We start from the raw sequence: 27,070 nt of genomic DNA, 5'->3' as shown, positions 1-27,070 counted from the left end.
TAAAATGTAGACTGACAATTGCAAGGAAAGCGTTTCTGAAGAAGAGAAATTTGTTAACATCGAGTATAGATTTAAGTGTCAGGAAGTCGTTTCTGAAAGTATTTGTATGGAGTGTAGCCATGTACGGAAGTGAAACGTGGACGATAAATAGTTTAGACAAGAAGAGAACAGAAGCTTTCGAAATGTGGTGCTACAGAAGAATGCTGAAGATTAGATGGGTAGATCACATAACTAATGAGTAGGTATTGAATAGAATTGGAGAGAAGAGAAATTTGTGGCACAATTTGACTAGGAGAAGGGATCGGTTGGTTGGGCATATTCGGAGGCATCAGGGGATCACCAATATAGTATTGGAGGGCATCGTGGAGGGTAAAAATCGTAGAGGAAGACCAAGAGATGAATACACTAAACAGATTCAGAAGGATGGAGGTTGCAGTAGGTACTGGGAGATGAAGAAACTTGCACAGTATACAGTAGCATGGAGAACTGCATCAAGTCAGTCTGTGGACTGAAGACCACAACAACAACAACAACATATGAAACCTGAAGATGGCACACTGGAATACCGAAACTGGTAGTCAAAATTAAATGAAATAACATCTCAATTACACGGTTGCTGGCGAATTTAATTGATAATAACCATAGCGATGAGTAACAACAGAACCCAGCGCCCACAATGTCTACTTTCTGTGGTTTCGGGCCTTCAGGAAAAATGGGCTGGCATTCGTTCACAGACATTCAGACACCTCATTGGGAGTGTCCCCAGCACAGTTTAAGTCGTCACAGACGCGAAGCTTGGACACAATCCGTATTGATATCTACTAATAGGTGTCTGGTTACTTTTCATATTATGGTGAAATATGTGTCGTCTGGACGCAAAAAAGAAAGAAAATACTTCTGATGTCAGAGAACATACTGATGAGATTTGAGAACAAGCAATAATCTGAGATACTTCAAGAAAACTGATACTTGGCAGAAAACTGATTTGGAATCAGGCTTCCCGTGAGGAATCCAGCGACTGATCGCCTCACTGAGCAACGTCACAAGATGAGGACTGTCAGTCTCGTCGCTGCCTCCCCAGCCATCCGCTCAGCGCAGCCAGTCCCAACACTGTGGCGTACGGCCCGTACACACGGAGTCCTCTGGGACAGGCGTGAGGGAAGAGCTAAGGGGGAAGGGGGTGGGGGGGGGGGGCGAGGAAATCTGGCGACAAACAAGAACGCCGAATTCCCGTCACGATCCCGCGGGGAATCCTCGGTCGCGCCTCTGTGGGGGGAACTCTGCCTGCCGCTGTCGAAGAATGGAAACCGAAGAATTCTCGCCTCGGCGACACTGTGTCTGCGGGAGAGTGTGTGCGGTGCGCTGCCGAAGCCTGCGACCGCCGCGACGCCAGACGTCCAATAGCCGGGCACCGCCGGAATGCGACGCCAGTTACACCCGGGGCGGAGCGACGGATCGCTCCTCGCCCTCTCCGTGCCGCTGCTATCGGCCAGGCAGCCGCAGCACTTGCCGCACCGCTGGAGGAACTCGCGGCGGTGGCGGGGTAGCGGCGACGTGAGGCGGGCGGAGCGAGGCGCCGTTCGGAATGCATTTCAAACGGCGGCGGCGGCGGGGGAGGGGGATAAGGCGAGGCGACACGAGGAATTCAATTGGATGTGGTGCATGCGCCGAATGTATAAACCGCCGGCGCGGCTGCGGAATGCCTCATGTATATTCACACCCGCCGGTTTCAAGGGGACCGCCGCCTCCTCAAGAAGCGCAGCGGCGAGCCGACAGGGAGCAGGAGACGAGGAGGCGGCAGCGCAGCCACGGCGACACTGACACCGACGTGCCGCCAACTTTTAACCTTCCTGCTGTGCCCATCCTCACTTCCCTCCCTGATATTTCTTTGGACTAATTCTCCTGTTGCCAAATCATGAAAGTTACTTTGCACGCTTCGTGTTCTGCCCTCCTCTCTCTCTCTCTCTCTCTCTCTCTGTCTTAACAGGATGTGTTCTGACGATTACATCAGTATTTTTGTCTCTATGGCTGTAGTGAGATTAGATATCAGGCACGGATGCAGGATTCACTTGTGGGAGGGGATTTACACAATTCCTTTCCACCTCTCCCACTCCACCCTCCTCCCATCTCAGATATAACTTTTCATTATCACCCCTGCTTTAACGTGGCACATATGCATAAGATTTTTATGACAATAAAAATTACAGTAAAATACGTCTAATACTTTAATATACATGGTGGGTCACAAAGGAATTTAAACTTTCGAATGATAAAGAAACTTACTGAGGCAACTTACTGAATCGGTAGATGTATCATTTCGTAGCAGTCAATTTCGTGTCTAATTCACATAGTGCATCAGTACCCAATTCCGCCACCAGCAGCGCCAGCGTAGTGCACAGTTCCAATGGCCACTTTCAGTGGTGCGGAACTCGCTAACGGTGTGTTTTGGTTTCGTGAAACGAACTCTGCAACAACTCTTCCGAATAAAGTTCCCACCGAATAGGCTCAAGGATCTCAAAGCAGGCCAAAAAGTTACTCTTGGACAAGAACTGTTTTGAGATGGGTTTTTTGCTGCGACATGATGAATCATCACGTCGCCCCCGTGTTGATGATTATGTCGAGCAGGTTAGAGAGAGTGTTGCCCGCAGTTCACAAAAACCAACCCGTTTGACGAGTACTGCGTAGCCGTTTACGCTTGAAATCATATAGATTCACAATGGAACAGCACATTAATGATGCACATAAGGTTGCTCGTGGGGAATTCTCAGCGGAAATGTTGCATCGGATAGAGGACGACGAGACGTTCCTGAACAGAATGATCTTCAGTGGTAAGTTAGCATTTCACATCAGTGGCATGGTGGACTCCCACAGCCGCAGAATATGATGCTGCGGAAATCCACATGCAACTCTGGAACACGTTTGTGAAACTCCCAAAGTTAACGTGTTTTGTGCCGTTAGCAAATTGGAAGTGCACGGCCCTTTCTCCTTCGTGGAGAAAACTGTCGCCGGTATTGTGTATCTGGAGGTGCTTGAAAACTTTTTAATTCCACAGATCGATGAATATGACCGATATGGGGAGGTTTACTACCAGCAAGACGGTGCACCACCTCATTTCCTCACGGAAGTCCGAGGTTTCCTCGGTAATCGCTCCCCGGACTCGACACCAGTGGATTTCAATCTCTGGGGTTTAATTAAAGATTGTGTGTATGTTCCTATCCTGTCAAACAATTTAGGCGACCTGAAAATCGAATTTACGGTGCCGTAGCTTTAGTTACGCCCGATTTGCTGCAACGAGTGTGGCAAGAAATTGATTACCGATGGGACGTTTGCCGAATCACAAATGCTAGTCACATCGAACCAAAATGACACTTCACACTTTTAAGTGAAACGTAAACCTCTGCTACAAAATGATGCATCTATTGATCCTATAAATTATCTCAATAAATTTCTGCAACATTGTAAAGTTGTAAAGTCCTTTTTGACTTACCCTATAGATGAAGCAGGAATACCATTTCTATTTGTAGTGGTATTTCAAAACTGAATTCATTCATAGCTCCGAAATACGCTATTTAAAAATAAATATTTGTGTTTCTATCAATAAAGTTTAAGAAACATCATAATCATCGTCATCATCATCATTTTCACTTCAAGCGTTAGGCTTTTTCTTGTTTTGCCTGTTACTGTATCCATCGCTTCCTCGGTCTTCGCTGACGTCTTCTCCCAACTGTCTTACATCTTCTTGTCCAGAGAGGTAATGTTACTCCAATTTTTCTTTCTACATATTCATTTCAGTGTATTCCCGAATTTCCGAATTTCGAAAGCTGTCCGCTCTAGTGTATCCATTTACTGTTCTTACAAACCTGATCTCTTTTGCTTTCCATAACGGCTTATTGGTCCCTTTCTCCTATCATAAGTTTTAAAAGAAGTCGATTTCGAGGCTAATACGGAATAGTTGGGAAATATGAAACAGGGTTTTAAAATTGCAGATAATCATGTAAATTTCGGAAACAGATTTTATGTACACAAAAACAATTCTGAGATTGTTCCTAATTTAAACTCTTAACAGAATTACGTATCTGTAACAGAAAAAGTAATTTGATAAGATAACGAATCAATTATGCTTATTAACTGCAAAATAAGGCTCCGAAATAATTATTTATATACCTAGTTATTTGTAAGTACCTCCGTGCGTTCAACAAATGGTTCAAATGGCTCTGAGCACTATGGGACTTAACTTCTGAGGTCATCAGTGCCCTAGAACTTAAAACTACTTAAACCTAACTAACCTAAGGACATCACACACATCCATGCCCGAGGCAGGATTCGAACCTGCGACCGTAGCGGTCGCGCGGTTCTAGACTGTAGCACCTAGAACCGCTCGGCCACACCGGCCGGCTGCACTCAACAGACAACTACACCAGAATTACAAGACGTACGGAAGGTAGATACATATCTGTGGATAGAGCATCTCTTCAAAATTTTAATTGACATTACAAGTGCTCAGTCTGGTCAGTTCTTTTCGTGTGACACTATATAGAGAATTTGGAAAAGCGGAGTTTGCGACCGGCTGCAGTACGATTTAATTTCCGCCAAGGTACATTCTGCTAAGAAGGTGTTAAGTGACTCGTTTCACCTTGACTCCATTCGTGACTGGAACAAGACAGGGATCGACCACTAGTGCTACAGGATACCTTCCAGTCCCGGGTTCGATTCCCAGCGGGGTCAGGGATTTTCTCTGCCTCGTGATGACTGGGTGCTTTGTGATGTCCTTAGGTTAGTTAGGTTTAAGTAGTTCTAAATTCTAGGGGACTGATGACCATAGATGTTAAGTCCCACAGTGCTCAAAGCCATTTGAACCATTTGATACCTTCCAGCAAACACCGTACGATGACTTGCCGAGTGTGTATGACCACTGAAGAGCCAAACAAACTGGTACACCTGCCTAATATCGTGTAGGGCCCCCGCGAGCACGCAGAAGTACCACAACTCGACGTGGTATGGACATGCTCAATAATGTTCATGTCTGGGGAGTTTGGTGGTCAGAAGAATGTTCCTGGAGCTACTCTGTAGCAATTCTGTACGTACGGGGCATCGCACTGTGCTGCCGGAATTGAAAATGTCCGTCGGAATGCACAATGGACATGAATGGATGCAGGGGATCAGACAGGATGCGTTTCAGGGGTCGCATATGAGTCCAACTGCACACGCCCCACACCATTACAGAGCCTCCACCAGATTGAACAGTACCGTGGTGACATGCAGGGTCCACGGATTCGTGAGGTTGTCCCTATGCCCGTACATATCCATCCGCTCGATACAATTTGAATCGAGACTCGTCCGATCAGGCAACATGTTTCCAGCCAACAGTCCAATGTCGGTGTTGGAGGGCCCAGGCGAGGGGTAAGGCTTTGGCTCGTGCAGTCATCAGGAGTACACGAGTGAGCCTTCGGCCCCGAAAGGCCTTATCAATAATGTTTCTTTGAATGGTTCGCAAGCTGACACTTGTTGATGGCCCAGCTTTGAAATCTGCAGCAATTTGAGGAAGGGTTGAACTTCTGTCACGCTGAACGATTCTCTTCAGTCGTCGTTTGTTCCGTTCTCGCAGGATCTTTCTCCGGCCGCAGCCATGTCGGCGATTGATGTTTTACCGGATTCCCGATATTCACGGTGCACTCTTGAAGGGCGTACTAGTATGTACGGAAATTTCTTATTTCATTGCTACCTCGGAAATGCTGTGTCCCATCGGCCATGCGCCGATTATAACACCACGTTCAAACCCACCTAAATCTTGACAACCTGCCAGTGTAGCAGCAGTAACTGATCTGACAACTGCGCCAGACACTTGTTGTCTTATATAGCTGTTGCCGACCGCAGCGTCGTCTTCTGCCTGTTTACATATCTTTCTATTTGAATACGCGTTCCTTTGGCGCTTCAGTGTATATGTTCCATTATCTCCAGGCGGAAGATCAGCCCCGCGTCACAGGAAACTGGGAAACTTGAGCTGCCGTTCACAATAGCGGCCAGCAGTAACTGACGGACGCGGTCCAGAAATGGTACTGCACAGTAGCAGTAAAGTAGTTGAAAGACTGAAGACTCCAAAAGTAATAGTTGCGCATCAAAATCAAGAAGGTGACTAGTTTGTAGTAGGAAGAGCGCGTTTGTGGACAGTTGAGGTTCAAATGGTTCAAATGGCTCCGAGCACTATGGGACTCAACTGCTGTGGTCATAAGTCCCCTAGAACTTAGAACTACTTAAACCTAACTATCCTAAGGACATCACACACATCCATGCCCGAGCCAGGATTCGAACCTGCGACCGTAGCGGTCTTGCGGTTCCAGACTGTAGCGCCTTTAACCGCTCGGCCACTCCGGCCGGCAGCTGAGGTTCAGAAATCGTGTAGGTAGCAGCAGAGACGGGAGCACTGGGTGTAAGGTAAAGCAGAGCCGGGCCAGATATCGACCGGCGCCGTCAGCGGTGACCATCCATTCTCGTCACGCGCCAGCCGTCCAGCCGTCGCCCGCGAAACTGGAGGCGGACAGTGGGCCCGGGCCGGCTCGCTCCTGGAGGCGGCGCTTCATTCGTCTCAATGCCCCGCGGGCGTCCAGCGCTCCCCTGGGGGCAGTACGGCCTGAGGCACGGCGGCAGCGGCTACGAGGACGCCGCCGGCGTTGCGTTGTTTATGTGCTGCGCTGCGCTGTCACTGCCGCACGTCCGCTACACATCGAGTGCTCACAGTGGCAACCAGACGACCTGCCAAGCAAGCCGTAGTACTGACAGGTCTGCACGGATTAGGATTCATCTCTGAACAACAAAGTAACATATACAGTTGCCGCGTAGTCTAACGCGCTGCTTCCCGAGCGGGAAGACGTGCCCGTCCTCGGCACGAATGTTCATGTCTGGGGAGTTTGGTAGCCAGTGGAAGTCTTTAAACTCAGAGGAGTGTTCCTTGAGTCAATTCGTAGCACTTCTGGACGTGCAGGGTGTCGCATAGTCCTCCTGGAATTGCCCAAATCCGTCGGAATGCAAAATGGACACGCATGGATGCAGGTGATCAGACTGGATGGCTGCGTACGTGTCACTTGTTTTAAGCGGATTGTAAAGCAACTGTTTTTTGGAGATACGTCGGTGACACTTTCATAGTGTGGCCCAACGGAGAAGAAAAGTTAATGGAGTTTTTTCATCATCTTAACTCCATCCATGAGAATATTCGATTTACTATGGAGCTTGAGAAAGATGGCTGCCTCCCATTCCTGGATGTTCTGGTGACGGCACGGTGGGACATCCTGTCTATCGTAAGCCCACTCACACTGATTTGTATTTGCATTCTTTAAGTTGCCATCACCCATCTCAGACCATGAGTGTACTTAAAACCCTTGTTCACAGAGCACATACGGTGTCGGACGCAGAGAATTTGCCTAAGCAACTTGCACATTTGAGGACGTTGTTCAGAGACAATTAGTACTCGACCCGGCAAATTAACAGAACCTTCTCAACTAGAGCCAGGAACCGGGAAGTGGATAAAGAGGAGAACGCGCCAGCCAGGTCCCTAGCTTTTTTTCTTTCGTTGGAAATATCTCCTTCAAGATAGCGAGGATTCTTAATCATTTTCATGTGAAAGTGGTTTTTCGTCCGCCTTCTAAGATTTCGGATTTGCTGGAATCGATGAAGGATGATTTGTTACTGCGGAAGGTAGTAATTTACAAAATACTGTGTCAATGTGGTATGGCCTATGTAGGACACACAACGCGTACAGTGGAAGAGCGTTGTACAGAACATCAAAGCTCCACTCGCCTACTGCAACCCAGTAAGTCTGCAGTTGCGGAACATTGTATTTCTAACGGACATTCAATGGAGTAGGACAAAACTTTGATTTTGGCCACAGCGACAACTTTTTGGCGCTCCATTATCAAAGAATTCGTTGAAATACGCATTGCGGGAAATCTAATGAACCGTGGCAGTGGTTACCAATTGAATAACGCATGGAATCCCGTCATCTCCGAAATTTGCTCGAGACGGAGACGCCAGAAAACTTCGATAGCTGCAGTCAGAGACAATACCGACGGCAGCTGAGTATTGCACTTTCACCAGCGAAGGCGCTGCCGCTGGGCGGTGTGGCCCTTCTGTCTCCACGACTGCAACGCATGCGCGGCAGTACTATGAGCGCACTGTATAAGCTGGAGCGGAGAACGTCTTCGTCAGTCCTCGTTCGGCTCACCTGGCGATGGCTGGCAGTTGTCCGAATTACGATGACCGACTGCAAGCCCGAAACCTTTTTGAACAGTTGATTCGCCGGGAAAATTACAAATTTTACGTGTCACCTGCCAGAGTTGTATCTAGACGCTTCAGGGGTCCTATATCACTTCAGCTGCGCACGCCCCACACCGTTACAGAGCCCCCAACAACTTTAACAGTCACTGCTGACATGCAGGGCCCAAGGATTCGTGAAGTTGTCCCTATACCAGTGCATATCCATCCGCTTGATACAATTTGAAACGAGAGTCGTTCCATCAGGCAACATGTTTCCAGCCGTCAACAGTCCAATGTTGGTGTTGGAGGGCCCAGGCGTGGGGTAAAACTTTGGGTGGTGCAGTCATCAAGAGTACACGAGTGGGCCTTTGGCTCTGAAAGCATATATCAATAATGTTTCGTTGAATGGTTCGTACGCTGACACTTGTTGATAGCCCAGCACTGAAATCTGCAGCAGTACGCGTTGAACGATTATCTTCCGTCGTCGTTGGTCCCGTTCTTACAGGATCTTTTTCCTGCCGCTGCGCTGTCGGAGATTTAATGTTTTACCGGATTCCTGATATTCACGGTACACTCGTGAAATGGTCGTACGGGAAGATCCCCACTTCATTGCTACCTCGGAGAAGCTGTGTTCCATGGCTCGTGCGCCGACTATAGAACCACGTTCAGCGTCATTAAATTATTAATAACCTGCCAATGTAGCAGAAGTTACAGATCTAATAACTGCGCCAGACACTTTTTGTCTTATGTATGCGTTGTCGACCGCAGCGCCGTATTCTGCCTGTTTACATATTACTGTATTTGATTACACATGCCCATCTCAGTTTCTTTCGCGCTTCAATGTAGAAACCAAATTGATGGTCACAACTGCTACTGTCGTATCCAGCCGGCCGAAGTGGCCGTGCGGTTCTAGGCGCTGCAGTCTTGAACCGCGAGACCGCTACGGTCGCAGGTTCGAATCCTGCCTCGAGCATGGATGTGTGTGATGTCCTTAGGTTAGTTAGGTTTAAGTAGTTCTAAGTTCTAGGGGACTAATGACCTCAGAAGTTGAGTCCCATAGTCCTCAGAGCCATTTGAACCATTTTTTGACGTATCCAGGTCTTTTCAGTAACCGCTGTTATCAGGTCAGTTATTTCATTTAACATGATCAGCAATGGTTCATACACATCACGAAGAGGAGAACCCGAAAGTACTTGGGTGTCAGTGCATTTGCCAGCTGTATGTTTAGAAGGCCAGCAGAAGAGAGACAAAATGCTTGTCCCAAGGGCACGAAAACTTCTTATTAACTCTGAGAAGTTGACATAATTGTTTGTACGTCTACCTCCAATGGCTGCCTGGTACGACGAGCAATACTCTGACGACCCGATTCGTCTGCGTCGGTTGGCTGCCCTTGTTATTAAACGCAGACAGCGAAACAGCGCGCCCGGCCGTTAATATCGCGACTTTGGGCTTCACACAAAGTTTCTGCGTGCCTTGTGTTTAAATGCACTGCGAGATGAACTTAAGGCAGTCTCTCGACGGATGGCTTTACAAGTGTGCCTACTTCATTGCCTTTCCCTGCGTAAAGAGAGCGTTTTGTTACTTGTGTGGATAAGAATGTTATTAAAACTGGCCTTTTTGCAACTACTTTATCATTATCGACTGCTGGTAGCTAATCCGCTGGTATTTATTGTAATCACTTTGGATGCAATGCTCGGCGTCACAGTAGTACGGTACCTGAATATCCACTGAAGAGCCAAAGAAACTGGTACATCTGCCTAATATCGTGTATAGGACCCCCGCGAGCACCCAGAAGTGCCGCAACACGACGCGCCATGGACTAATGTCTGAAGTAGTGCTGGAGGGAATTGGCACCATGAATTCTGCAGGGTTCTCCATAAACCCATAAAAGTACGAGGGGCTCTAGATCTCTTCTGAACAGCACGTCGCTAGGCATCCCAGTTATACTCAATATATTCATATCTGGACAATTTCGTACCCAGCGGAAGTGTATAATCTCAGAATAGTGTTTCTGGAACCACTCTGTAGCGATTGTGGGGTGTCGCATTGTCCTGATAGAATTGCCCAAGACAGTCGGAATGCACAATGGAGACGAATCGATGCAGGTGATCAGACAGGATGCCTACGTACGTGTCACCTGTCAGAGTCGTATCTAGACGTATAAGGGGTCCCATATCACTCCAAGTGCACATGACCCACACCATTACAGAGCCTCCACCAGACTGAACAGTCTCCTGCTTACATGCAGGGCCCATGGATTAATGAGGTCGTCTTCATACCCATACACGTCCATCAGCTCGATACAATTTGAAACGAGACTCGTCCGACCATGTTTCCTGTCATCAACAGTCCATTATCGGTGTTGACGGGTCCAGGGGAAGCGTAATGCTTCATGTCGTGCAGTCATACACGAATGGCCCATACTGATGATGTTTCGTTGAATGGTTCGCACGCTGACACTTGTTAATGGCCCAGCATTGAAATCTGCACAAATTTGCGGAAGGGTTGCATTTCTGTTACGCTGAACGATTCTCTTCAGTAGTAGTTGGTCCCGTTCTTGCAATACCTTTTTCTGGCCGCAGCGATGTCGGAGATTTGATGTTTCACGATACACTCGTGACGCGGTCGTACGGGAAAATGCGAACTTCATCGCTACCTCGGAGATGCTGTGGCCTATCGCTCATCCACCGACTATAAAACCACGTTCAGACTCACTTCAACCTTGACAACCTGCCATTGTAGCACAAGTAACCGATCTAACTACTGCGCCAGACACTTGCATAAAGGCATTGCCAACCGCAGCGTCGTACTCTGCCTGTCTACATATCTCTGTATTTGAATACGCATGCCTATACCAGTTTCTTTGGCACTGTAGTGTTTCAAAATGGTTAAATTTGTGTACGTTATCTGACTGTAGTTCGAGTACACTATATGTCACTTGTAGTTTTTTGGCTCTGTATTGTATGGGACTGAAACAGTTAACATCCCCAAAATGAATCTATAATCTGCTTCTGTATACAGTTACATAGAGAAAGGCCAAATGCGTTTGATTCATGTTATTACTATGGTTTGTTGACTGGAACCGTCGAGAACAAAAAGAAAAGAGAAAGAAAATAATCATAAGTACAGAAATGTGTGTTATAATGCATAACAGCTCCAAATTTTATTTTATTTTGGCAGAAGACACGGCAGAAAAACATCAAAGAAGGAAGCGGGCTTTACTTTAAGAACAGCGATATTCCACGTTCCAGTCAGTAAATACATAAATTTTTCCGAAGTATAGCACTCGTAAAAGTTGAGAATTGTTTAGGTGACTCTTCACTCTTCAAAGGTTTTCTGCGTTGAAACTACTCACAATCCCTTTTAAAAGTTAATCCGTGTGCCTGTACTTGCATTGCGACGAAATCCAGGTCACCTGGTTTCGCATCTGAAGCCGACAACCTTATCGGATGATCCTTATGGAAGTGGCTGCCGATAAGGACAGCTGGGATGGGAAGTAGGGAAAGCGGAAGGAGGGGGTGGAGGGGAATATCGCCGGTCGGATATATCGCCGCCACAGCCGGACGGGATTTAAGTGAAGAGATACGTCACGGTCCGACGTCGTAAATCTCTCAATTTTTCTATCACCCCACTTCACCTCGGGGAATCGTAAATAAAAGACACTCCGGTCGTAAGAGTTTTGCCGCAGCTGTGCGGTCGGGCCTGTCCGAAACGCTCTGACATACCGCTTGTGGTATTCGACTAAAACAGGAAAAGAAAAGTTAAAGTTCTCCAGAATGGCAGACGTTCGCTCTGGGTCATTTAAAGTCACATAAACAGGATCCGCGACAGTCTCGGAAACTTTAAGTTGCATGAGAGTATGATTTATTGACAAAGGGTTTCCCTTCTGTAAGGGGAACCTCTTGTGTTCCAACTAAAACGCAGTTGATGTTTGACGATCGATGAAAATCTTAGACGTTATTGGGCACCAAAGCTGTTCTCTTTAAATCTTACCATAAGCGATGAAGCATTCTAAAGAAACTTTCGGTAGGTGATATATATTGGAGGAAATAATTTTCTCTATGACCAAGGCTTGCAACATTTTTAATTAGCTAATTATGTGAGATTCCTTTTGTAATTTTCATATTAATGCTACCTGTCAACAAATCCTTGTAGTAAAAACATGAATCATAAGTGTTTGAAACCTATAAGAAGTGATACGGCAAACATGCATCTTTGCGCTGAAACTATTTTGGCGATGAACTTGCACTAATGACCGTGTGTGCCATTTTGGAGAAGTGGAGCCCACGTACATAGGATACCGCGTACAGAAAGCTTCTGCGTACCTTCTTCGCCACTGCTCGTGTGTTGAGCACCCCTGCCTGGTCCGATTAAAGAAAGACATCGAAGCAATCCAGAGGCGTGGTGCTAGAATTGTTTCCCGTCAGTTCGATATGCACGAGAGTGTTACAGAGGTGCTCCATGAGCTTCAAAGAGAATCCTTCTACGGAAGAAAACGATCTTTGAGGGACACCGTCCAGAGAATACACTTCTGCGACAGCGTCTAACGTTCATTTCGCCTAAAGGCCGTAAAGACACATTAAGAGAGATTAACTTTATACATAGCCATTCAGACAATCGTCCTCGCACCATTTGCGAGCGGAATTGGAAAGAGATGGATTAGCAGTGGTACTCAGTAATAGAGCCATGCATGAATATCTCCCACCATGTGCTCCACTCTGTCTTGCATAGGGTGCATTTATACTACACAATTATTTATTCAGTTACCACTTTTCGCACCATACAGATACCATGTATAAATCATTTTTGCTTTTGATCATCTGATGAATAACAGTTCCTTTGGGAATGCCAGATATTACTTGCGGGCCGTTGTGGCCGAGCGATTCTAGGCGCTTCAGTCTGGAACCGCGCGACCGCCGTGGTTGCAGGTTCGAATCCTGCCTCGGGCATGAATGTGTGTGATGTCCTTAGGTTAGTTAGGTTTAAGTAGTTCTGAGTTCTAGGGGACTGATGACCTCAGATGACCATAGTGCTCAGAGCCATTTGAAACATTTGAAGATATTACTTGTGTACCACTCGACGACTTATAATGTGATATTTCTGACAGGAAACCAGGAATCCAGTCCCACAACTGAGACTATACACCATAGTTACGCAACTTAAGTCGAGTGTGAGGAACGGAGTCAAAAGCCATGTGAAAATCTAGAATCATGGAATCAATCTGAGATGCCCTGTCGATGAAACACATTACTTCTTGCGGATAAAGAGAACTATATTTTCTGAATCCGTGGTGGCTATTTGTCCAAAATCCTGCTCCAAATCGACGTTACTGACATGGATCTGTAATTCAGCGGATTACTCGCATTAGCTTTCGTGGGTATTCCTATGACTTGTGCAAGTTTCCAGTCCTTGGGTGTGGATATTTCTAAGAGAGAACGGTTGTATATGATAGCTAAATGTGAGGCTGTTGTACCAGCATACTCTGAAACAAACCTGACAGGTACATTATCTGTACCGGAAGCCTTGCCTTTCTTAAGTGTTTTAAGCTATTTTTCTACATCGAGCATGTAGACATTTAAGTTGCTCATGCTGGCAGTTGTTCTTGATTGGAATTCTGAAGTATAAACTTCACCTTCTTTGGTGAAGAAATTTCGGAAAACCGCATTTAGGAACTCTGCTTTAGAGGTACAGTTATCAGTGAAGTCACCATTGGTATTGCAGAGTGAAGATACTGACTGCGTTTTGAGGCTAGTGTACTTTACATACAAGCAGAATATCTTTGGGTTTCCTGCTAAGCTTCCAGACAGAATGGCTGGTTCAAATGGCTCTGAGCACAACGCGACTTAATTTTTGAGGTCATCAGTCGCCTAGAACTTAGAACTAATTAAACCTAACTATCCTAAGGACATCACAACATCCATGCCCGAGGCACGATTCGAACCTGCGACCGTAGCGGTCGCTCGGTTCCAGACTGTAACGCCTAGAACCGCACGGCCACTCCGGCCGGCCCAGACAGAATGTCATTGTGACAAAGATTAAAAGGATCTCGCATTGACGTTCACGCTGAACTTATAGCTTCATTACACCTTCGCAAATCTTGGGAATTTTGCTTCCTTTTAAATCTGACACAGTTTTCTCGTTACTTCTGCAACAGTGTCCTGACGTGTTTTGTGTGTCATGGGAAATCAGTACCATCTCTCACTTCTGCAACAATGTTCTGATCTGTTTTGTGTACCATGGGAACTCGGTACCATCTCTCATTAATCTGTTTGATATATGTCTCTCAGTTACTGTCGGTATTATTTCCTTGAATTTAAAGCACATACTGAGTTTGCGTGATCGTCCCACTTCACGTCACTTCTTAGTACACTCAAAGACTAAAGAACGACGAACCATGAAGAAATTATCCGAATGGGATTAAAATCGGTAGATGTGATGTACGTGTACAGACAAACAAACGATTTCAGTCTCAGGAAAATTGGATGATTTATTCAAGAGAAAGAGTTTCAGAAATTGAGCAAGTTAATCCACCTCTGGCCCTTGTTCAAGCAGTCATTCACCTTGGCACTGATTTACAGAGTTGTTAGATGTTGTCCCGAGGAATAGTGTATCAAATTCTGTAGAACTGGCACGTTAGATTGTCAAAATTCCGAGCTGACTGGGGGGCCGTGCCCAGAATGCTCGAAACACCTAAATTAGGGAGCGATTCGACCGTCTTGCTGGCCAAGGTGCGGTTTTAGAAGCACGAAAACAAGTCGTAGAAACTCTCGACATATGCGGGTGGGCAGTATCTTGCTGCAATGTGAGCTCAGGATGGCAGGCGATGGACAACGAAACGGAGTGTAGAATATGCTCGCCGCATCGCTGTGCTGTTAAGGTGCCACAGATGACAAGCAAAGGAGTCCTGTTATGAAAAGAAGTGGCACCCCAGACCATCACTGCTGGTTGCTGGTCTGGGCTGATATGGGGCGTCTGCAGATACGTCATCGCTGGTCATTGGGGCTCAGTTCGAAGTGAGACTGATCAGTGAAGACATTCTGCTCCAGTCAATGAGATTCCAGGCTGAAGACGTGTCTAAAAACGCCATGGTCAGCGGTGGGATACAGACAGTCTTCCGCCTAGGGCCCGACAGCCACGAGTATTGGTCTGGCGTGCCATTTCTTTTCATAACAGTGTCCCTTTGATTGTTATCTGCGGCGTCCTTACATCTCAGCGGTAAGTCGACGACATTCTACGCCCCATAATGTTGTTCTTCATGACAAGGCATCATTGATTTACATTTCAGCAAGATCTGAGCCATATCTCTTCCCAACTGGGAACTTTAGGTGCATTATGGGCAAGACCCTCCAACCAGCTCGGGATTTTGACGATCTAACCCGCCAATTGCACAGAATTTGGCACGATATCTCTCAGGAGGACGTCCAAGAACGCTAACAATCAATGTCAAGCCGAATAACTGCTTGCATAATGGCCGGACGTGGATCAGTGCATCATTGACTAGCTCAATTTGTGAAGACCTTTCTCCGGGATAAAGCATATAATTTTTCTGTAATTTTCATTGTTTTTGTTTTTGAGTGTATATTCTTCCTAATATAAGGCATACGTGCATTCGTTATTCGCTACTCTTCCAGGTGTTGCAGTTTGAGTGACAAAAATCACATTTGAGCGAATAATTCTGCAGGAATTAGTGGAAAAACTGTAAGCAGCTCTACAAAACAAGTCTGTCTGGATACAAAATGCGCAACGTACGAAATGTCAGGTGAAAATTCTCAGATGAACTTTCGTGAGCAGGAAGAAGAGGAAGACGACGACGAAAAGTTCGAGTTGCGTTTCAAAGACGACGTTAGCGCTTCGCTTGCGCCTTTCGTCGTCCCTTAAGGGCGGCTTTGATAAAGGGCGCAGGCGACGCGTCGGCGTACGTAGCGGGAGGGCCCTTCCGAGCGCCATCGCCACGTGTAGAATCTAATTACTCCGCCGGGGCCCGAGACAAGAGGCCGCACGCAGCCGCGCTAATTGAGATAAAAACACGCCTCGCTGCCGCCTCCCGGCTCCCAGTTACCGTCGCCCAGGGCCGCAGGGGAGCAGCAGGTTTGGACATCGACGCCGCCGCGGAGCGCCGTCAGCGATGTTCAGGTCCTGCGCCGCTGACACCTGCAAGGGTCTGATACTAAGAAAGTATGCAATTCGAATGACCCAATATTCTTTTGATTCAAGTCATTGGGCTTCGAATACCAACACAAACTGAAGTGATAAAAGTGACGGGATACGTCGTAATATCGTGCTGGACCTGCTTTTTCCCGGCGTAGTACAGGAACTCGGCGTGGATTCTACCATTCGTTCGGGACCACTACAGCGTCCATACACGCGAAAGTGTTGCCGGTGCGGGATTTTGTACACGAACTTTCTCGATTATGTCTCATTATTCTCCGATGGGATTGACGTCGAGCGATCTAGGTGGCCAAATCATTCCTTCGAAATGTCCAGAATGTTCTTCAAACCAGTCACGAATAATTGTAGCCCGTGACGTGGTGCATTGTCATCCATAAGAATTCCATCGTTTTTTGGAGACATAAAGTCGTTGAGTGGCTGCAAGTGGTCTCCAAGTAGCCGAACATAACCATTTACAGTCAATGATCGATTCAGCTGCACCAGACGACCCAGACAATTCTCTTGTCAATACAGCACACACCATTATAGAGCCATCGCCAGCTTTCACAGTGCCTTGTTGACGAGTTGGCTCCGTGTCTTTGAGGGTCCGCATCATACTCGGATCCTGCCATCGGCTCTTACCTGCTGAAATTAAGACTCATCGGGTTAGGTCACAGGTTTCCATTCGTCTAGGACCTAACCGATATAGTCACGAGCCCAGGAGAGGCGCTTCAGGCGATGTCGTGCTGTTAGCAAATGCACTCGCGTCGGTTGCCTGCTGTCGTACCCCATTAGCGTCAGATTTAGCCGCACTGTCCAAACGGACTCGTACACCGTACGTCCCACATTGATTTCTGCGGTTATTTCACGCAGTGTTACTTGTCTGTTAGCACCGACAACTCTACGCAAACCCTGCTGCTCTCAGTCGTTACGTGCAGGCCGTCGCCCACTACGTTGCCTGTGGTGAGAGGTAGTGCCTGAAATTTGGTGTTCTCGGCACACTCTTGACACTTTGAATCGCAAAATATTGCATTCTCTGATGATTTCCGATATGGAACGTCCCGTACGTCTAGGTCCAACTTTAATTCCGCGTTCAAAGTCTGTTAGTTCGGTCGTGCGTTAATAATCACGTCGGAAGCCTTTTCACACGAATCACCTGACTACATATAACAGCTCCGCAAATTTTCTGCCCTTATATACCTTGTGTCCGCGATACAACAGACATCTACACTCCTGGAAATTGAAATAAGAACACCGTGAATTCATTGTCCCAGGAAGGGGAAACTTTATTGACACATTCCTGGGGTCAGATACATCACATGATCACACTGACAGAACCACAGGCACATAGACACAGGCAACAGAGCATGCACAATGTCGGCACTAGTACAGTGTATATCCACCTTTCGCAGCAATGCAGGCTGCTATTCTCCCATGGAGACGATCGTAGAGATGCTGGATGTAGTCCTGTGGAACGGCTTGCCATGCCATTTCCACCTGGCGCCTCAGTTGGACCAGCGTTCGTGTTGGACGTGCAGACCGCGTGAGACGACGCTTCATCCAGTCCCAAACATGCTCAATGGGGGACAGATCCGGAGATCTTGCTGGCCAGGGTACTTGACTTACACCTTCTAGAGCACGTTGGGTGGCACGGGATACATGCGGACGTGCATTGTCCTGTTGGAACAGCAAGTTCCCTTGCCGGTCTAGGAATGGTAGAACGATGGGTTCGATGACAGTTTGGATGTACCGTGCACTATTCAGTGTCCCCTCGACGATCACCAGTGGTGTACGGCCAGTGTAGGAGATCGCTCCCCACACCATGATGCCGGGTGTTGGCCCTGTGTGCCTCGGTCATATGCAGTCCTGATTGTGGCGCTCACCTGCACGGCGCCAAACACGCATACGACCATCATTAGCACCAAGGCAGAAGCGACTCTCATCGCTGAAGACGACACGTCTCCATTCGTCCCTCCATTCACGCCTGTCGCGACACCACTGGAGGCGGGCTGCACGATGTTGGGGCGTGAGCGGAAGACGGCCTAACGGTGTGCGGGACCGTAGCCCAGCTTCATGGAGACGGTTGCGAATGGTCCTCGCCGATACCCCAGGAACAACAGTGTCCCTAATTTGCTGGGAAGTGGCGGTGCGGTCCCCTACGGCACTGCGTAGGATCCTACGGTCTTGGCGTGCATCCGTGCGTCGCTGCGGTCCGGTCCCAGGTCGACGGGCACGTGCACCTTCCGCCGACCACTGGCGACAACATCGATGTACTGTGGAGACCTCACGCCCCACGTGTTGAGCAATTCGGCGGTACGTCCACCCGGCCTCCCGCATGCCCACTATACGCCCTCGCTCAAAGTCCGTCAACTGCACATACGGTTCACGTCCACGCTGTCGCGGCATGCTACCAGTGTTAAAGACTGCGATGGAGCTCCGTATGCCACGGCAAACTGGCTGACACTGACGGCGGCGGTGCACAAATGCTGCGCAGCTAGCGCCATTCGACGGCCAACACCGCGGTTCCTGGTGTGTCCGCTGTGCCGTGCGTGTGATCATTGCTTGTACAGCCCTCTCGCAGTGTCCGGAGCAAGTATGGTGGGTCTGACACACCGGTGTCAATGTGTTCTTTTTTCCATTTCCAGGAGTGTATATACGTGTATATCGCTGTCCCATGACTTGTGCCACCTCAGTATGTTATGAGCAGTGTACATCCTGTTGAGCTATTCCACGCTTCCTTTCTTTTTCCTGTTCTTTACCCCATATGTCCTGTGTTGGCACGTTAATTATTGGATTAACGATGTTACTCGTAGAGGCCGGTCGAATTTCTTCCCTGTTACCACCCCTTTCCCCACTGGGATGGGAGTACGCCAACTGTCTACGCGGAGATTTATCCCATGTTCGAGCTTGAGAACGTGTTCAAAATGTTTGCGAATCGCGTAAGTATCAGCCCGGTATTCACCTAGTTGGATGTGGAAAACTGCCTGAAAACCACATCCAGGCTGGCCGGCACACCACCCCTCAACGTTAATCCTCTGGGCTGTTTCGATCCGAGCCGGCGTACCTCCCAGGAGCCCGGAAGCGGCGAACTTACGAGCGTGGTTGTCCGGACGAATCAAAACTTTTACGCCTTAATATATCTATACCTGGTCCCAGCTCTGTTTTAACCCTTTATGTCCCATAAATATGAAAAAAGTATACAATTTTTTAGTTTTTCGCGCAATTAACATTCATTATCACAGTAAGCAACGAATACTAAAAGATATTAGCAAAGAGTAAACATTCAGTTGCTTTAAGGAGGTCTATCACTTCGGGATACAATTTTAAAGTTTTTCACAAAATTAATCTTTATCATTATAGTAAGCAACGAGTGTAAGAGGAAACTGGCAAAAAATTCAAGATTTAAGTGTTTTCAGGTGATGATTTCACTTTCGAGCCACTAGGATGTACAGTTTCCAACCACACATCATTTCGAGTGATACACAGGGTGAGTCAGGAGGAAAGGTACGTGTCTCGACGGGTGATAGCATTCTGAACAAGACTTCATGTGGACATATGCCCTATTCCCAATGGTCTCCGAGATAGAACGCTTTTAATGTACATTTCTATTTATTTTCTGTATTATTCACTGTCAGTGTTTACAACGTACCACAGTAATATAGCGGAAGTTGAGACGAACATTGTGATACAGGAAGCTTGTGGTCTATCAAGTCAGAAATCTACATCAAACTGGCCTACAAAAAGTACCTAAGCTACAGCGCACGCGCGTCGCGCGAGATTTTCAATATTCTCGCGATCTCTCCGCGCAAACTGTTAGTCTTAGACGAAAAAAAATACCACCTTATTTGTAGCAAATTTAATTTAGTTTAAGTGTGCAGTGAGACATGTTTTCATTAGAGTGTGTGATTTTCCAATTATTAAACGAAAACGTACAAAAGTGATAATAACGTGTTCTATCTCGGAAACGATTCGTAATAGGGGATATGTCCAGATGAAGTTTTTGTTCAGAATCACTAATACTATCGCGTCTCAAAGCATGTGCCTTTCCTCATGACTCACCTTGTATTTGAAAGCAAATCCGTATTTTTCCTAGACACAACCCGACATCTCGAAGCTTCCACTAATTCATGATCCTACAACAACTTATAATCCTAAATAACAAGCAAATATGGGCCTAAAATTTAATAAATTTTGTATGAAAACTGAACTCTTATTTCAAAACCACTCATCAGGTAGTATCAGAAACTCGAATTCCTTACAAAAACTTCAGATACATGGAATACCTACTATCAAGTAGCACAGCCTCCGTCCCGACTGTTCCCATGAGCGCTATAAGCGACTACTACAGTCCACTACCATCGTAGAAGTACCTCGGTGTACCACTGTCTGTCTCTGTTTTACAACAGAATCGGTCGTTTAATGCTAAAGGGACTGGTATTTCAAAAGAATAAAATCATGGTTTCATGCAGGACGGCGGTGCATGCTCTGTAACGTGCTTTGATGCTGGCCACACGGTTGGTATGGATGATGATGATGACGATGTTTGGCTTGTGGGGCCCTCAACTACGCGGTTATCAGCGCCCGTACAAATTCCCAACCTTTTCTCAGCCCAATCTCGCCAAGCACATGAATGATGATGAAATGATGAGGTCAACACTGACACCCAGTCATCTCGAACCAGGTGAAAATCCCTGACCCCGCCGGGAATCGCAACCTGGACCCCGTGCTCGGGAAGCGAGAACGTGACCGCGAGACCAGGAGCTGCGGACCGGGCTGGTATGGAGTTCATATAGTAGGGTGCCCATTCTTCTACCAGCGCGATTGACTACTGCTGGATGGTCCTTGGTGTACCTGCTCGTGCTGGAACACTTCTGCCCAACGCATCCTACACGTCATCGATGTTCGACAATGTGCCTGGTCGCATTAAAGGCTCCCATTTCTCGCCATATGACAGTACATAACACAGCCAGGAACACCATCGAACATGAACGTTTTGATCGTCCAGCTCTTATGATGTTTGGAGGATAATGTTGCATGGGAGTATTGGCATCCATATCTTTAAACATGGTACACTCACCGTACAACGCCCTCCACATGTGTATTGTTTCAGGAGTGCATTCCGTCCTGACTTCATTTTCGTGCCTAACATTGCACAACCTCATTGAACTGCGCAAAATGAGAAGCTCTTGGAATGAGAGCATATACGGTGAATGGAGTCGTTTGCCTGTTCCCCTGACACACATCGTATGGAACACGTGTGTGATGCGTTGGGGAGAGGTATTGAAGCGCTTCCACATCCGCCAACGATTTTCCATCAGTTGTGAACCACACTAGAGGAGTGGCTAGCATTGCTGCCTCTGGATCATGGGGTCCCGTGTTCGATTCCCGGCCGGTTTGGGGATTTTCTCTGCCCGCAGACTGGGTGTTTGTGTTGCCCTAATTGTTTCATCATCATCATTCGTGGCAGTTGCTACGCTGAACTGAGTTAAAAATTGGACGGTGTAGTAATTGGGACTTCGTGGGAGCGATGATGACTGCGCAGTTGAGCGCCCCACAAATCATACATCATCATCATCATCATCACACTGGAGGAGTATCACAAGAACTAATTACTAGCCTTTAAAACCAGAATGTGAGCACGCTGCAGAATATGCAGTGTCGTCCATGTTTATGAAGACCCATGTTCCGCCTTTTGTAACGTTGAGGGCCCATCATAAATCGCGGTGACTCTAGTGTAATTATTGTTTTTGAATAAACGTGTCATTGCTCCAGAATGAGATTTTGACTCTGCAGCGGAGTGTGCGCTGATACGAAACTTCCTGGCAGATTAAAACTGTGTGCCGGACCGAGACTGGAACTCGGGATCTTTCCCTTTCGCGGGCAAGTGCTCTACCGACTGACCTACCCAAGCACAACTCACGCCCCGTCCTCACTGCTTCAATTCCGCCAGTACCCCGTCTCCTACCTTGCAAACTTCACAGAAGCTCTCCTGCGAATCTTGCAGAAGTAGCACTCCTGGAAGAAAGGATATTGCGTAGACATGGCTCAGCCACAGCCTGGGGGATGTTTCCAGAATGATATTTTCACTGTGCAGCGGAGTGTGCGTTGATATGAAACTTACTGGCAGATTAAAACTGTGTGGCGGACCGAGACTCGAAATCGGGAACAGCTTCTGCCAGGAGGTTTCATCTCGGCGCACACTCCGCTGCACAGTTAAAATCTCATTCTGGAAACATCCCTCAGGCTGTGGCTAAGCCATGTCTCCGAAATATCCTTTCTTTCAGGAGTGCTACTTCTGCAAGATTCGCAGGAGAGCTTCTGTGAAGTTTGCAAGGTAGGAGACGGGGTACTGGCGGAATTGAAGCTGTAATGACAGGGCGTGAGTCGTGCTTGGGTAGCTCAGATGGTAGAGCACTTGCCCGCGAAAGGCAAAGGTCCCGTGTTCGAGTCTCGGTCCGGCACACAGTTTTAATCTGCCAGGAAGTTTCGTGTCATTTCTGTTCGTCTCCTGCGCGTTTGTTTCAGCTACCTTGTGTAATATACTCACCAGTTCTTTGTATGTGTAGTTCAAGTTTCATCGAGTTATGTTACGTGGCACTGACAGCTCGTAAGAAAGTTACTTTCGTCCTTAAGTTATTTCGTAAGTTACAGGCAAGACTACCTTATCTGAAAGCCTTGAGATACTAAATAAAGATTGTCTTGAATGAGATTTTCACTCTGCAGCGGAGTGTGCGCTGATATGAACTTCCTCGCAGATTAAAACTGTGTGCCGGACCGGGACTCGAACTCGGGACCTTTGCCTTTCGCGGGCAAGTGCTCTACCATCTGAGCTACCCAAGCACGACTCACGCCCCGTCCTCACAGCTTTACTTCCTCCCACTATCTCGTCTCCTACCTTCCAAACTTTACAGAAGCTCTCCTGCGAAACTCCTGGTCCCGAGTTCGAGTCTCGGTCCGGCACACAGTTTTAATCTGCCAGGAAGTTTCAAAGATTGTTTGTGTTCTGTTCAACCACTGTTGTCGCACGTGTGGTGTCACGCAGCAAGACATCATACGGGTTCATAGCAGCCCAGAGCAGCCCAAAAGCGTCAGCGGCTGCGCCCGAGCGACGGACGACTACTCGAGTGTGACGTGTTGTGTGCTGTTGTGTGTCCGCAGGTGAGAAGCCGTACAAGTGCTCGTGGGAGGGCTGCGAGTGGAGGTTCGCGCGCTCGGACGAGCTGACGCGCCACTACCGCAAGCACACGGGCGCCAAGCCGTTCAAGTGCCGCCACTGCGACCGCTGCTTCTCGCGCTCCGACCACCTGGCGCTGCACATGAAGCGCCACGTCTAGGCCAGGGCCCGCCCCCGCACCGCCCCCAGCGCCTCCCAGTCACTGCCACCCCCGCAGCCGCCGCCGCCGTCGGCCGCGGCCGAGCCTCTGCGTCCTGCGTCCTCCCGGAGAAGAGGAAGACCGCCGCCGCCGCCTTCCAGCGGGTCTCGGCGCCTCGCCACTCTTTTCCGGAAGTATTTTGGAAGGAAGCTGTAGGACACAGAGGACACAGAAAAAGGAGAGAGAGAGATGAATTGTTAAAGAATTATAAATATATATATATATGTATATGTATACAGGGGCCAGTTCATTTAGTGTTAAAAATATTAAACAGCAGTCTTTCCAAGTGCTCGACAGCAAGTGGACGACTCGAATTATGCCAAAAAAGGGGTAAAAAAACTACGATTAAATGCGTAGTGATTCGAGTGTAAAGTAAAGAAAAAGAAGTTAGCTGGAGAGTAATTATTTAAAAAGAAAACGGAAGACAAGTGATACCCAAAATAAGTATTGTAACGTTGCCAAATGTGAGAAGTGTTACCAGTCGTCGTGTGAGTTGCGTGAGACGTTTGTCGTAGCCAGTCAGCACTCTAGTGTGTGTGTGCGTACTGTGCGCTGCAACCCACGTCCGTTAGTGCGTAGTTCCGCGGTATGCGTAGCGTCTGTAGAGCTCCACTGTGAGGAGCGCGGAAAAGGTGATAGAAACGCTGGAAAACGAAATTTTAAGAAACTTTAAAAAAATAAGGTGAGAGAGAGTATGGTGACGATTTTCTAAGCAGGAGACAAAATTAAAAAAAAAAAAAAATCAGGGTTCCTACCAAGAGAGGCGCTACACGGGAATAATGCTCAAAAAAGCTTTACACGAGACGAAGCGTATTTTTTGTCGTGTGACGGTAGAGTAGTGGAGCAGGTGCGTGGCGGTGCGTTTGGGGGCGAGGTGAGCCCCACTTTGTGACGTGGTGTGGTGTGTGATGTAATGTGGTGTGAAGTAATGAGGTGTGATACAAGGTATGAAGAGATGCAGTGTGGGGCGGACATCCTTACGTATTAGATGCTCTGTTCAAGATCAGGGTTTCGTCGCCAATAATTTCTAAGACAGTTTTTTCATAATCCAACATTTTCTAGGTGGTTTAACGAGATGTTTAAAGAATTTTTTTCTCTCCAAACAAAAAAAAGCTTCTTCCATGTCTACGAATTTTTTTCCAATCATCTTCCCATTTTTTCTTAATATTTACGAGTAAGAAATTTTTTCGATTAAATGAATTATATAGGGATTGAGAAGAAAAAGCAATTTCAGTATTTTGAAATAAGACTGGCTTCTGCGGTTGAGAGAGAAAAGACTTTTGTCAGCAAACAATTGTATTATGGATGTTATTGTGCCAGTACTTTTGTATTTCCATATCGGGCTCGATAGCAGTGGTTCCTTGTTTGTGGAGCTTTCGAACCCGCAAAAGACCGTCAAAAATTTCTTGACTGACATGTGGTTGCAAGAATTCGAATGTTATTTCTCTTATAGTCTTTAATTGTGCCTCACAAGAGTGGGCCTTGTAATGTAACTGTATTCTTTCTTGCATTTATTGGGCACGACATATTTTTCAAATGTTAGCAGAAAATCAAAATATGTTCGTAGAAATAGTTGTCAAAAGATGTTATGTCACCTTTGTTTTTCGTTGTACGTTAGACATAGGTTTAAGAAACTATTTTTCTTTTCTCCACAGTATACAGCATAAGTGTCCTTGACTGATGTATGCGTAACAACGACTTCCTCTCTCTGAAATAGCCTTACAGACCGTTCGCTTCAGTCTATTTTCACATTCCTCTTTTGAATCGGACTACATTCTTTTATGTCTTTCCGAGTCTTTGTTAATACGGTCGATGAAAAGAAATTATAAAAGTAAAAAAAGAAAGAAATTTAAAAAAAGCAGTACATGTGAGCTCGAGTGACTGTGACAACAAATGAATTTATTGAAAGGGAAAGTAAACTAGATTTTTTAGTATTTGTAGTATTTTGTACAGTAAAGGACTTCGCTGAACACGCGAAATCTGTCATTAAAGATAAAATTATGTACGAAGTAATGTATATTTTGTGCGCAGATTTAAGGCACATGCAATTGTGTTTTACAATTTGTAAAATTGTCATACAAATAGACGCTTTGAATGTTACAAAAAAACGAGACAACACACAAACGAGTGAGTAAATAACCAAATTAAAAAAAGAGAAAAAACGAGAGGCTATTGTAAGTTTGTTTTTAATATATATTAATAAATATTATTATTATTATTATTATGATTATTATGATTAGCGGGTCAGTTAATCTTTTTGAGTGATCAAAGTGATTGTACAAATAACGCGTCCTCTGCAGCATTTAAATAAGAAAGTGAAAAACCTCATCTACAGTTCTTCCGGTGGAAAAACGCATACGGGCGCTCAGATGTTGCAAATGGGCGTAATATCAGAGAAAAAAGTACATCCTATTAATGTTTAAGCAAGATAAAATGAATAATTTGTCATGTTGAATTTTTTAAAAACTGCTTTTTGCCTAGATATTGACGTATTTTTAAGAGATAATTTAAATAGTTATAATTTCTATAAAATATTATCTGTTTTTCCCTCGTCGAGAGACTTAGCGTACTCCGATAAAAGTGAGAAAAGAGTACCTCTTCTCATTTTCTTATCCACTTCCCTTTACTCCCATCCCTGTATTTCTTCCAGTCTTCCTCTTTGATATACCCGACAGCCCTCGACCACTTTCCCCGAAAAAAAAAGGATTAATGTTTCTCCAAGAAATTTGTTTAAATTGTATTTCACTAGTTTGTGTGAATGCCGACGGCGGCGCTAGCGGTCGCGCGGTTCTGCGCCTGCGCGTTGTAGAGCGGAAGCCGCCGACCGCCAGCGTCCTCGCCGAGCATTACTCTTGCTTGTATATCTGCTCACTGCAAATAAACGTACGTTCCTGTTCAGACGCCCGTGCTCATTCTTCTCCATAATGCCCTCCTCCTCCTGACCGTGAGCTGTTCAAAAGACGACACAGGTAAGAAATCATATAACATTCAGTGCCTGGACTAGTGCCAACAACCACATACTGCGTCTCGTCGGCGTTTCTGACGCAACCGCAAGCAGTACTTTCCATCACACACTGGATCATTTCACGTCCGAAATTTAGATCCTTGCTGACTTTTTGTATACGGACATTAGACTGTGGTCTAAGACATGTTTCTCCACCTAAATTTTAGTCGCCTAATGCTAGAGGTATTCTCAGGGGCTAAAACTGTGTGTGGTTATCAACTACGACGTCTTTATAGTCTCTGAGGAGGTCTCCATCATTAGGAGGCGAAATTCTAGGCACAGAAACACGCCTTAGACA

At 46.6% G+C, this 27,070-nt stretch overlaps 1 protein-coding gene across 2 annotated transcripts in view; it reads left to right on the top strand.

Moving 5' to 3' along the window:
- LOC126480753 (zinc finger and SCAN domain-containing protein 5B-like) overlaps positions 1–26,666 on the top strand; it is a 67,897-nt gene extending 41,231 nt beyond the window's left edge. For both annotated transcript variants that reach the window (XM_050104036.1, XM_050104035.1), the window contains exon 4: positions 23,554–26,666. In XM_050104036.1, the coding sequence (XP_049959993.1) occupies positions 23,554–23,729 (176 nt within the window). In that variant the 3' untranslated portion in view covers positions 23,730–26,666. The remainder of the gene's footprint in view (positions 1–23,553) is intronic.
- Positions 26,667–27,070: the final 404 nt, after the last annotated feature.

Source organism: Schistocerca serialis, chromosome 5 (assembly GCF_023864345.2).
Source record: "Schistocerca serialis cubense isolate TAMUIC-IGC-003099 chromosome 5, iqSchSeri2.2, whole genome shotgun sequence".
NCBI lineage: Eukaryota > Metazoa > Arthropoda > Insecta > Orthoptera > Acrididae > Schistocerca > Schistocerca serialis.
The sequence above is the reverse complement of the archived record's forward strand: the minus strand, read 5'-3'. Positions and strand labels throughout refer to the sequence as shown.